The 12,274-nt window shown below is 37.2% G+C and overlaps 1 protein-coding gene across 5 annotated transcripts in view; it reads right to left on the bottom strand.

Moving 5' to 3' along the window:
- COL11A1 (collagen type XI alpha 1 chain) overlaps nucleotides 1-12,274 on the bottom strand; it is a 160,741-nt gene that overhangs the window by 42,842 nt on the left and 105,625 nt on the right. For all 5 annotated transcript variants that reach the window (XM_040610990.1, XM_040610993.1, XM_040610992.1 and 2 more), the window contains 6 exons: nucleotides 11,362-11,415; nucleotides 10,318-10,425; nucleotides 9,474-9,563; nucleotides 9,140-9,193; nucleotides 610-717; nucleotides 37-144 (listed from right to left, as the gene is read on the bottom strand). In XM_040610990.1, the coding sequence (XP_040466924.1) occupies nucleotides 37-144; nucleotides 610-717; nucleotides 9,140-9,193; nucleotides 9,474-9,563; nucleotides 10,318-10,425; nucleotides 11,362-11,415 (522 nt within the window). The remainder of the gene's footprint in view (nucleotides 1-36; nucleotides 145-609; nucleotides 718-9,139; nucleotides 9,194-9,473; nucleotides 9,564-10,317; nucleotides 10,426-11,361; nucleotides 11,416-12,274) is intronic.

Below are 12,274 nucleotides of genomic sequence, written 5' to 3'. Positions count from 1 at the left end.
CTCACAGATGTACTAATAGCAATTATAACGATTCACCTTGTCACCATCTTCTCCAGGAGAACCACTAGGACCAGCAGGACCAGGAAGTCCTACAGGACCCTGTACTCCATCACGTCCAGCTGGACCTTGAGGACCTTTTTCACCCTGGTTTTGAAGAAAAGGAAGTGATCCACATTATCACAGGAGACTAATAATTATTTCAGTACAGGCAGTCACATTACCAATACAAAATTTTAAAAAAAATACCAACAGAAAGGAAATTATAAAGTGAAAAGAATGTATCAGAAAATTATACGAAGTAATAATGGAAGCTGATGACACTTGTACTCTAACGCAGTGGCTGAGTACAAAAGTTTTAATGAAAGACTGATTTGACAAACTTTTTTATTATATTCACTCCCTGCTGTGATAATAATGGGTTTAATCCTTCCTGGGTGTTAGAGGGTATGAAAAAAAAGGTTTTACTCTTTGCTTAATTCTAAATACAAAAGTAGTAGTCAGGTATTCTGAGGATATGTTTAATAGGCAAATACTAGAATGGAAAAAAGTAACATTCTGGGATGAAAAGTCTGTGCTGTGATAGTTTTATGTGACCCTGTGATTACTTACGGGAGCACCCTTCTCCCCTGCAGGGCCTGGAGGACCCTGAGGTCCAGGACGACCTGGTAGTCCAATTGGACCAGCAGTGCCTGCTGCTCCACGTTCCCCTGGTGAACCCTGAAAAGAAACAAAGGTGTATAAGAGATTTCTGATATAGCCCTAATAACTGTTGGGGGTTCTCATGACCCAGGCCAACCAAGAAGAATCCTGTTATTCAGTGAGATTCCATCTGGTGGAAGAGTACACATTCAACAGAAAAAAAAAGGCTGAAAGAACAAGTTCATACTCAATAATTCATATTTAACACTAATTATTTCTTTTCATAAATACCCCCTCCTGTATTTGTTCATCATAATAGAAGTGTGCTTCACCCTGTTTTCTAGAATATTTTTACTCTGTGTTTCTGAAATACATTAACATACTACTTTGATGAATGAATATTCACCATATTAAAACGCAGAACTAACCCACACCATAATCAAAAATTTTTGTCAAGTTTTGTGATGCACATTGCTGAGATGATCAGTATGTTTCTGCATTTCAAATCACCTGTGTAAAAATCCATTGAAGTATAATGACTAATCTGACGTGTCATACAGAGGAGGCTTGGATGCACAGGTATCTTTAAAGAAGAACAGAAAAAGTTAAAAATCTAATATTGCAGATAAAAGGGGAAAAGACAGGTGCTGTATGTGGGAAAAATACTGGAATTGTGTATTCTGGGATATACTTCTACAGAGAATAATAGCAGAGAGGAATAATTTTTACTCTAACATCAATAACTGCCACTTTTAAATGAGTCATATCATTGTTATTACTATTAATTGTCTAAATAAGTTTTTTTCTATCTGAAACTACCCAAACATCCATCAGTGAAAATTTAGTTTCTACCTGCCATGTCATCTCTTTCTTTTGAAGCAGTGTAGGGCTTATAGCAATTCCACAAAAAGCCAACTTTTCTTTTAAATATGTCAGTCTGCCACAGAGCCAAGCTCTGTAACCTTTTATATTCTGAGCTGTGTCTTTATGGTTTCTGCTGGATTGAGCTAACTAGACAAAATGGACATAATGACTAGGTATGTAAAAATCTGCAGTGCTCTAAAAACAGAGGTACCTAGGGTGGATTAATTTTTTTTCCACTGTTTTATTGCACTTTTAAAAAATACATATGGCATATACAGTAGAGCTGAAGGTGAAAAAGGAAAGGAAACAAGGTGTTCTGATACTAAAATTCCTTCCTAGGAAGTTATAAGGGAACAGAAGACAGTATAGATTAGAACTTGTACTCAAATAAATGGAATTTCAGAATAAAAATGTTAAATTTTGGTCTATTCATATTTGCCTATCGTTAAGTCAAAAAGCCACAATGTGGAGTACTGATTTTAAATCCTTTCTGCATGATGGGTTAATTTCCAAACAGTGATCTACAACCAAAGTTCTCTCTAACTCATAAGCAAAGAAATGGGCACCTGTTTGGAGGCACATCACAGCAAGAAAGTGACAGGAAGCAAAAGACCTTTACATTCGAATTCCTAATATATCCTTGACCACACACACAGATTCTGAGCAAGTATTCTTGTGAATTGGATTCATGATAGCACAGGGGAAAATTTCCTGTTTCTTGATTCAGGTTAACTGGCACCTAAACTGCTTCTTCCTGTTCCTCGCAAGAGTCAGCATTTGTAGGGAAAAAGAAACGTGATGCTCTCCCGGGTACAGGCAGAGCATGGAGAATGGTGGAACTTCTTGTGCTTTTTTGCACCATCACTGGCTGAGAACTCTGACAGGAATCCAGCTTTGCCAGTCCTGATACTTCCTGAGGATTCCAGATGCTGCACATCCTTCCTGTGTCCTGGAGACAAGGCAGCATGGGAACAAAGACAACAGAGTATTCTGATCCATTATATTCTACATATGAGCTAGTTTTGTGCTTACAAGTCTAATGGGAAAAACTATTTCACTAATACCAGCACAGTTAGCCTTGAAATTTATGGACTCACTGGAAACTAAAAAGAAAAGAGAGCTGTCTCCTGTCCCTCTAAATTTATATATTTTTCACACTTTTGCAGCATCTTTTGTTTTCTGTCTGTTAAATAATATACAATTTTTTTTATGAAGAGAGCACTGTTAAAGATTTGTTTGTTGTACAGTAATATTTCCCCAGTTTTACAGCTTGACACCTACAAGACAGTTCCTAACACTTTAAAGTTATTGATAATTTCACTTTTCCAACTGATAGACTGGAAGTGGGGTGACTTATCATAGAATGGATAAGTAATAGATGTTGCAGCCTGAGGTTCTGAATAGCCAGTTTTTTTCCTATGTTTAAGCAAGATGAAATTTGCTGGCTTTGGAACCACTGGAGTTTTAAGATGCTTGCACCTATGAGGGCCCAATTTTTTTATTTTATTCATAACATACTTTTCCTGGACTGACCCCATTGGCATAACTGGTACTAAATCCATAATAAGGTGCTTTTCCCTCCAGATGACTATGACAGAGGAGAATACTGAATAGTTGTTCCAAATATTTTTACACATTATCTCATTAAGATCTAACTCTGCATGAGTGTTCAAAAAAAGTGTGCAGGAATCATAGATGATTTTATCCTTCCAGGTGTTGGTTTTTGGTGTTTGTGGGGTTTTTTTTTTGTTTTTTTGTTTTGTTTTGTTTTTTTTAAGTCTAGGTGAATGCCTAGAATACTGTTATTTTAGTTCCTAAGACTTCAGTGAATTCAACAAGAAAAAATCAGTACCTTGCAGCCATACTAACATGGTCTCTGATCTTGTCAGCTCTCATAAGCTTAACAATTTTAGGTCATCTCATCAGTAGGATGCAAGAACACAGAGGAAAAAAAATAATCCAACTAACTCATAGATCTTTCCTGTATCAGACAGCAGACACTAACAGTGGCCATAATTTCTAGTAGCTCTTTTTACTCAGCCAAATTTTCATATTTATCTTTGCATTATTTTTATGTTTTACATAAATTTCATATGAGTTATTAACAGCAAGTATACCTTCTGTTTTCAAGGATCCTCTCACTTCTTTGTAAGAATGGCCTCTGATCAAAGCACAACACACTAAATTATAGTCACAACTCAGAAAAGCATTTTAGGCAGCTTCTTAAGTCTGTTCTCTCTTTTTATGTTTATTACCTTTTTTTTGTCACTATCTCACTGTGAAACAATCCCCTTTTGTTACTAAACTCCTTGTTAACCTGTGGTCTTGCAGTGGCACTCACATCCTGAAATCTTTTTATTAATTTGGGGGGGGGGGGGGGGGTAAAAACTTTTCTACAGAATGGAAGTGCCATGCTTTGTCTTGTATTTCTCTTATACAGACTATATACTCATTAGTAACCTTGTTTTTATCTTCCTGTAAAGAGATATGTAATTATACTCATTGTATACATTACATAGTAGTAGCAATAGTTTTTACTGATGGTTAACAAAACGTTCAACAAGTGAAGATCCCCATGGCTGAAAAATGTTATCAGACAGAGGAACATTGCTCTAGATAGTGCAGTACTGAAAACTGTGTAGCTTACAGCTGGTTTACTCTGAGTCCAATTTGGGCATCCTATTCCTAAATGAGCTAATGAAAAATGACTGCTTGACATTCCAAAGAGCTTTCTCTCATCAGCATTCAGCATTCCACACAGTAGTATGAGAAGGGAAGAAAACAAACAAAAGACAAAGATAGCAGATAAAAGAGAACTGTTAAAAAAACCACAAACAAAAACCCCACAACAAAAACCACCAGAAAAAAATCCTTCTTCTGGAGTGCATTCATGCATCTCTTTTGTCCAAATCCCTCTAAGCACAGTAATTGGCATACACAGTATTTGGAGCAGTCATTTGTTTGGTATGCTTGCAGATGTATGTGCTAGCCAAATAAAGCTTACGATTCACTATATATGCTAGTTAGAAGCAATTGGTACTGGCAGGCAATTGAAGGAAAATCATCCAGTGGCATGAATTTGCTTCCTATTATAAATGGCAAGTGAAGACTCCATTATAATTACACTTCTGTGTGTACCCTCTGTTGGCTAAAAATAGATGGGAAAATATTTTAAGACTATTTGATGCTCATGGTCTGCTATGAGCTACCGTGAAAAAAAAAAGCACTGAAAAACACTTTGAAGATAGCAAGTTAGTAATTAAAGATTAAATGGGAAAAAAATCCCACTGAGGACTTCTGGAATACTCTCAGGGCAGTGTGGTTGTGTTTGGGCCTCAAGTGGCCTGCTTGCACTACAGTGAATTCAAAGTATATTTGAAAAAAAAAAACAAAACCACACACCCTAAATAACTTTACCCTTCAAACTGTCTTTCCACTCTGCTCACAATTCCTGCTGTACTACATCTATTTTTCAAAGACTGGAAAAACAATATGCAAAAAATTCTGAGCTTCCTAAGTGATTCTTTCTATGACTGTTTACCTTAGCAGGGAGTGTGGCCCCAACAGGAATGGATTTATAAAGTGAAGAAGCAGTTGGTACTGTGCTCTTGACACCCATAATTTGTGTATTTCTGGAATAAACTTCATGATAATTCTTGTACTAAACTCCCATTAGCTGCTAGGTATTAGAAGTGGTCTTGGAATGTTTCTTCCAATTCAGTTTCTCATGAAAGGAATACTGTTCATGAGCTCCAAGAGAGCTCCATGATTTGAGCCAATGGATGGTAAATGCGGGTGATTTAGACATTCACCTCAGAAAGACTCTGATGTTTTGAACCTACCCACTGACATATACATATCCTATAACAAATAGAAAAACATGGAACATCTAAATTTAAATTCAAACACATGTATTTCAGAACATGGACAACCATCACTAAACAAGATAAGGTTGTGAGGCAAAAGCACCTATGTGATGCATATTTATGAGAAGCTATGATAGTAGTGGCACAGCTACTGTGTGGGCACCCTGTCTGGGAAAGTGGTGTGTATTAAATGTCAGGTATGCTTGTGCTGTCTGGTTTGTACATGCTCAGAACAGTTCTGGTTCAAAGCACCTGAGTAGCTATCTACTTGTTAGCCTAGCCTTAGGGCCTCCTTTAACAAAAAATTAAGACACGACCTTTAGATTGAAAAGACTATTCTGATCTATCTATGCTTTCTTGATTTTGATTCGTCTTTTCTTGTAACAGTTCAATTTCTTCACATGGGGTGGGATGTTATCCCTTTTGACTCCCCCTACTAGCTTCCATTCCACTCCACTCCGTTGTTCCCAGCCACCTTGTTTTGATGTCTTTTTTGAATGTATACATACTGCATGGTGTTAAGAAGAACTGCAAATCACAAATGCAAGTTCTTGATTTAAAGAATAGAAACTTAAAGGCATTAAGAATTAAAAAAATAATTTTAAGAATGCAAGTACCGTGTTGGTACATGTTGGAAATCAAGAACTAAAGCTTAAAAAGTGTGCTACAGCAGTGTTTTCCAGTAACGTAGAATTAATCCAAAAGCAAGAAACTTTATACTAATTTTCAGGTTTTTCGTTCTTGTTTAATGCATTCTAATCTCAGTATGAATTGCAGGGACATGAGAGAATTTTATTTTTGAAATAATCAAAAAAAAAGCATTTCAGCTCCTCCATTACTTTTTTTGTGTAACAGGAATAGCTGTGCTGATTTTTTTTTCTTACTTAGTTGCACCGAGTGAAAGAAGTAAGTTGACAAGATGACTGTCAAAACCTACACAACTCACATTTGGGAACAACTGTACCATGTTTTGAATACTAGTGCATCCTTGTAGAACTTGCTTGCATAACAAACAGCAATAGAGAATAGGTAACTTTAAGCATATCCTACTTCAAATACTTTTCAGTGGATAACTACCAGAAACCACAGTGAAAGAGCAGCAGACATATAAATAGTAGAAGTCCAAACATGAAACAAAATTCTAAATATAAACAAATGTTAAGCACAGGACCATCTAAAAAAAGCCTAGTCACACTACTCAAGGAAGAATAATTTACTGCTTTTGAGGAATAAGTACTTATCACTGCTTTTCTATAATGATCATAAAGAAAAAAACAACTACAACACCACAAAAAATTGGTAAATACATTTTTATGCCTGTGTTGGGCTTAAAATATTGAGAAGGAATATTACTGCATGACGTGATTTTACAGAGCTGTTACTAGCTGAGCAAGCAGTTTTACTGATCCTGTCTACAGACACAGTCCATACAAGAAGTACAGTAAAGATAAAGTTTTTAAGGCAATGGTTGGTTTTGGTCATCTTATATTCTAAAATCCTTAAGTAATTGTATAATGCATCATTTCATATTCATGAAACGGTATCATGAATAAGCATTCTTATATTCTTGCATTATCTATTTTCCCATGGAATTCAATGGGCAATTTCAAGATGCATGTTACTATTTTCCAAAATAAGGTATGTTTTTACAATGCTCATCATACTTTCTCAAAGTTCTTAAGCTTGCTCTACAATTTTTCCCCTTTCCTACAGAACCTAAACTTTCATTGAAAGATATTTTTTTCAATGTAGATACTGTAGTAAAAATAATGGTGTGGTGTGACTGCTGCTATATCATTCCCTGTACCAATTTTAAAGCACTTTAAAACAGGATTAAGATGTCTTCCCTTAAGTAAGTTGAAGTCTCCAAACTGTGAGTGAAAAACTTCAACAGATTATGAGACAACTGTCTTCAAACCTTTTTTTTTTTTTGAAAGATAGCAAATAAATAAAAAAATATAAAATTGTGGTGGAAAGAAACAGAGCATGTCACATTTTGCGACTATACTGAAATTACTGAAGTAGAATATTTATCTGTGATTTATTTTTTTCTTTATATAGGAAAAATTCTGCTATCCCAATCTAAACAAAAAGAACATTTCACAATGAGTTAAAATGTACCAAAACTTACACATAGGCCGGTATATGTTTCAAAACATTAGATGCAATAATAAGGGTACAAAAGTAATAATGCCACATATTTAAATGCTAGCTTAGGCTACGCAGAACAACAGCAGTATTTTTAACATTATGTGTGTCATCTGTATGAGTGAACTGCAGTTGTACAAAAGGAACACAGCTGTATTGGGTTTGCCTGGCAAGGTTTTGGTTAACAAAATTACTCTGAAAGCAAGTTTTGTTCGTGAGGGAGCTGCAGGAGCGTCTTCTGTGAGAAGCTGCTAGAAGCTTTCCCTATGTCCAGCCAAGTCAATGCCAGTCGGCTCCAAGATGGTCCTGCTGCTGGCCAAAGCTGAGCACATCAGCAATGGTGATAGCGCCTCTGGGGTAACATATTTAAGAAGGGGGGAAAAACTGCTGCGCAACAGCAGTTGGAAGAGAGGAGTAAGAAAGAATATGTGAGAGAAATAACTCTACAGACACCACGGTCAGTGAAGAAGGGGGAGGAGCAGCCTCCCCTGCAGCCCGTGGTGAGGACCATGGTGAGGCAGGCTGTGCCCTTGCAGCCCATGGTGGTTAACGGTGGAGCAGATATCCACCTGTGGCCCATGGAGGACCCCACACCAGAGAAGATGGATGTGCATGAAGTAGGCTGTGACCCATAGAGACTCCACAGTGGAGCAGGGTTCTGGCAGGACCTGTGGCTCCATGGAGGGAGAAAGCCTATGCTGGAGAAGGTTTTCCGGCAGGACCTATGACCTCATGGGGGACCCATGCTGGAGCATTCGGTTCCTGAAGGCCTGCACCATGTACAAAGGACCTATGCTGGAGCAGTCTGGGAAGAACTGCAGGCTATGGGAAACACCCATGCTGGAGAAGTTTGTGGAGGACTGTGGGTGGGTCCCCATACTGGAATAGAGGAAGAGTGTGAGGAGAAAGGAGTGGCAGAGACCATGTGTGATGAACTGACTGCAACCTCCATTCCCCACCCCCAGTACTGCTTGAGGGGAGGAGGTAGAGAATTTGGGAGTCAAGTTGAGCCTGGGTAGAAGGGAGGGGTGGGGGGACGGTGTTTTAAGATTCGGGTTTTTATTTCTTATTATCCTACACTTTGATTGGTAATAAATTAAATTAATTTCCTAAAGTTGAGTCTGTTTTGCTTGTAATGACAATTGGCAAGTGACCTCCCTGTCCTTATCTTGACCAATGAGCTTTTCATCATATTTTTAATCCTCCTGCCCAGTTGAGCAGGGGGAGTGATAGCACAACTTGGTGGCCACCTGGTGCCCAGCCAAGGTCAACCCACCATAACAGCATGAATCCACTACCTATTATCAATAGATTTTCCAATATGGAAAACCTCTTTCATCTCAACAATACCTTGTGTAAGTGACAAGTAATTGTGTAAGTGGCAAGCAACAAGTGAACCTCTTTCCTACTGATAGCAGAAGGTTTCAGATATTCACAACCCTCACATTCCTTGAATGTTTATTAGTATGGATAATTAGTAGAACATAATTATTGGTCACACTGAATGACATACATCTGTCTGCTGTTTTACAGACTTCGTTGATGAAAACATTACCGCAGGTAAAGAAAAAAAGTTACTAGAATATTGTTTATATTTCCATAGAATTATTATGTTTACTTACAACTGGGCCAGGTGGGCCTTGTGGGCCTTCCCCTCCTTTCAGACCAGCTGGACCCTAAAAAATGAAAAAAATAATAATAATAAAAGCTGATCTCTTTTTGGAAAGTTCAAGAGTTATTTTTCTAACACATGTAAAAGGAAGAATCTAAATATTGAAAGACAAAAAACTGAATAAATTCTTTTTGCTTATATAGCCAATGTTGGATGTTTGAAGTCTGTTCTCCTATTTCATTCATTTTTAAGCACAGTAGAAGATCCCATGAAATACAACAGTTAATCCGTTGTTTCTTGTATTTAGAACAATTGACATGTGTTTCTATATGCTTATATCATACCTGAGCACCAGGAAGGCCTCTCTCTCCAGGGAAACCACGAAGACCTGCTGGTCCATCTTTCCCAGGAATTCCTTGAGGGCCTGGGTCACCCTTGGAAACATATTACATTTTGATTTTAAAAAAAAATGTTTAAAATGTTTATGTTAGTCATTAAATGAGTAATGAAAATTAAATACCAGATCCTAGTTATAGTAGTGACAAAAAAGACTAAGCCCCCACTTATTCACCCACTAACTCTTTTAAGATTTTCCGTACAATAGTCTCAGTACGGTTAAATTTATAACGAGCTTTGACAAAACACAGTATTAGTTACAGAACATAAAATATGTTTAAAGATACATTCATTAAAAATTTACAATGCTCATTGAAAATGGAAGATTGAATAGAATTACATAGTAACTAGAGAAGTAGCATTTTTCTTGTGCCCCAATGGCGGCCAAAAATAAGCACAGAGTTAAATTTGGTAAGTGCAATTTTACTTTTTAGCCAGTATGACATATCCTACTTTAAATGCCAATGTATAATTTTCCACCATGGTGTGAACATGCCATTGCTATGTATTTCCATTGTGAATGTGTGGTGTATATAAAATATTTTTTAACTTGTTTTTGCAAAAATACTAACTATTGGCTCAAGAGAATTATCATTATTTCAGTGGAAGCAGACACATCTATACAATTGGAATCTTCCAGTCTTCAAAATCCTTCTGGGTGAAACATGTCAATTGTGATTTTATATTGCATATTCTGATTTTATTCTGCATGTTCTGCAGGATGATCTGAAACACGAAACTGTCAGCAATTTATCTGTACCTTCCAATTTGTTTCCCAAAGCCACATCATACCTTAGCACCTTCTTTTCCTGCAGCACCTGGGAGGCCTTGTTCACCTGGTGGACCAGGAGGACCTGGATGACCTCTTTCACCAATTGGGCCAGTCTCACCAGTGGGACCCTAAGCACAAAAGTAAAACTTCAGCCACCTCAATGTATTCAATGTCTTCGTGTCGGTGGGGGTGGAGGTAGGAGGAGGAGGAACAGATTCTTAATATCCAGCTGTTATGACTGTCTGTTACAAAACATTACCACTGGCTAGCATACATTCCTTAACTTCCCTCGAGGCAAAGCTGACTTACAAAATATCTTTGTCCTATAAAATAAGTCTTGCATTGCATTCTGCTTGCAAACATGTCTGTACAGCTTCCAAAGAAATCCTGACCTTGCTCCTTAAGCAGCGAAACTTTAAAACACAGTGCGTATCCACGTATGGGAGGAGGTTACACAAAGGACATGGGAGGGAAATCCATGTATTATGATTGTCCTGAAACACTGTACTGTTGTTGTTCTGAATAATATGAATTGGAAGGCAGGACAGTTGAAAGATATCTCTTCAGATTCACCAGCAGAAAATTTTCACTGAGGGTATTACCCAAAAAAGCTCATGCAATCCAAATGCTTGATTTTGTTGGGGGAAGCAAATAAAGAAAAAATAGAAGATTAGGTTGAATGAAATTTTGATAGTGAACCTCTCCACAATCTAAAAGTAACTCAGTTTTGGCCTCTGATGAGAAAGTCAAACGTTTATTGTTCTTTCTGAACTATTTCATGGCAAAGACCTCTGCCTTCTTGACTTCCTAAACCACCAAATCCATAATCACATGAAGAAATCACAGAATAAAAGAAGTGGAAAGGTAAGCCCAACATTTGCATATTTTGTGGAATCACTGATGATCACCAAGTACACTTTTCTAAAGTTGTTATGCATAGTTTGTTACAAAAGTTAATATACCCATCAATAGGTCCTTTTAATAGAACAAAACAACCGCTTTAGCCATAAGATAACCACTAAAAATTGGTCTTATGAATGTAACTATGAAATTAAATGAGGTACCTGAGGGCCAACAACACCACCAGGACCAGGAGGACCAGTTTTCCCTTGAAAACCCTGTGAAATAATTATAGAATACTATGTTACCCAGGACAAGATATAGAAAAGCAAAATTCATATCTGTGCTGAAGAGAAGAGAAATTCCATGTCACACATTCCTTCTATTTAGGAAATAAAACTGAGACACTCTTTTTTCCCTGTGTATACTTAGAAGTGAAATACTGATTGATCTTTCTTATCTCTATCAGTTCCAAACTCTCTGAGGTGGTACAGCAGTAAAAATTCCAGTCAATGTTACAGACCTTTCTAGGTGAACTTGATTAGGTGAGCCTGAATGCATAAGTGATTCAGCTAAAAACAGCTGGAAATACATTTATACATATATACATTATGAATCATAAAGCCAGACATACCAATGATTTTTAAAGAAAGACACAGATAGATTAAATTGGAGGGGCGTTAAAGATAAAGGGGAGGTTAGACAGAAAGAAAATAAAAAGAAATAGAGATCCAGTGAAGATGAAGGTTATATAGAGATGGTAAAAAAGGCAGCATGAGTGTCACAAAAAGAACAAAGTTAATGAGAAACTGGTATGATGACAAAACCTGGGAAGCAGAGAACAAAAAGGAAATGTTTTGGGGGCACTTTTTCAGAACACTGGGAAATTTTACAGAATTTTAATTTTCAAATTAGTGGCCCCAGACTTCAGTCCAAAACTAGTCAATAAGCTGAGTGACAGCCTCACTTTATAGTAGTACTGTTTAATGTATCTTTGAAATCTGCTAAATTATTTCTTTCAAATATTGGAAGTGTGTTGCTGCGTAATTAGGAGTGCATTCACTGCTGTATCACATCTAGGGTTCCACATAGTATCCCCTGCCTAACGGCCTGAATCTTGTCTTCTACCCTGCTCAT

Source organism: Falco naumanni, chromosome 11, assembly GCF_017639655.2.
Source record: "Falco naumanni isolate bFalNau1 chromosome 11, bFalNau1.pat, whole genome shotgun sequence".
NCBI lineage: Eukaryota > Metazoa > Chordata > Aves > Falconiformes > Falconidae > Falco > Falco naumanni.
This window is presented reverse-complemented; position numbering and strand designations above follow the sequence as displayed.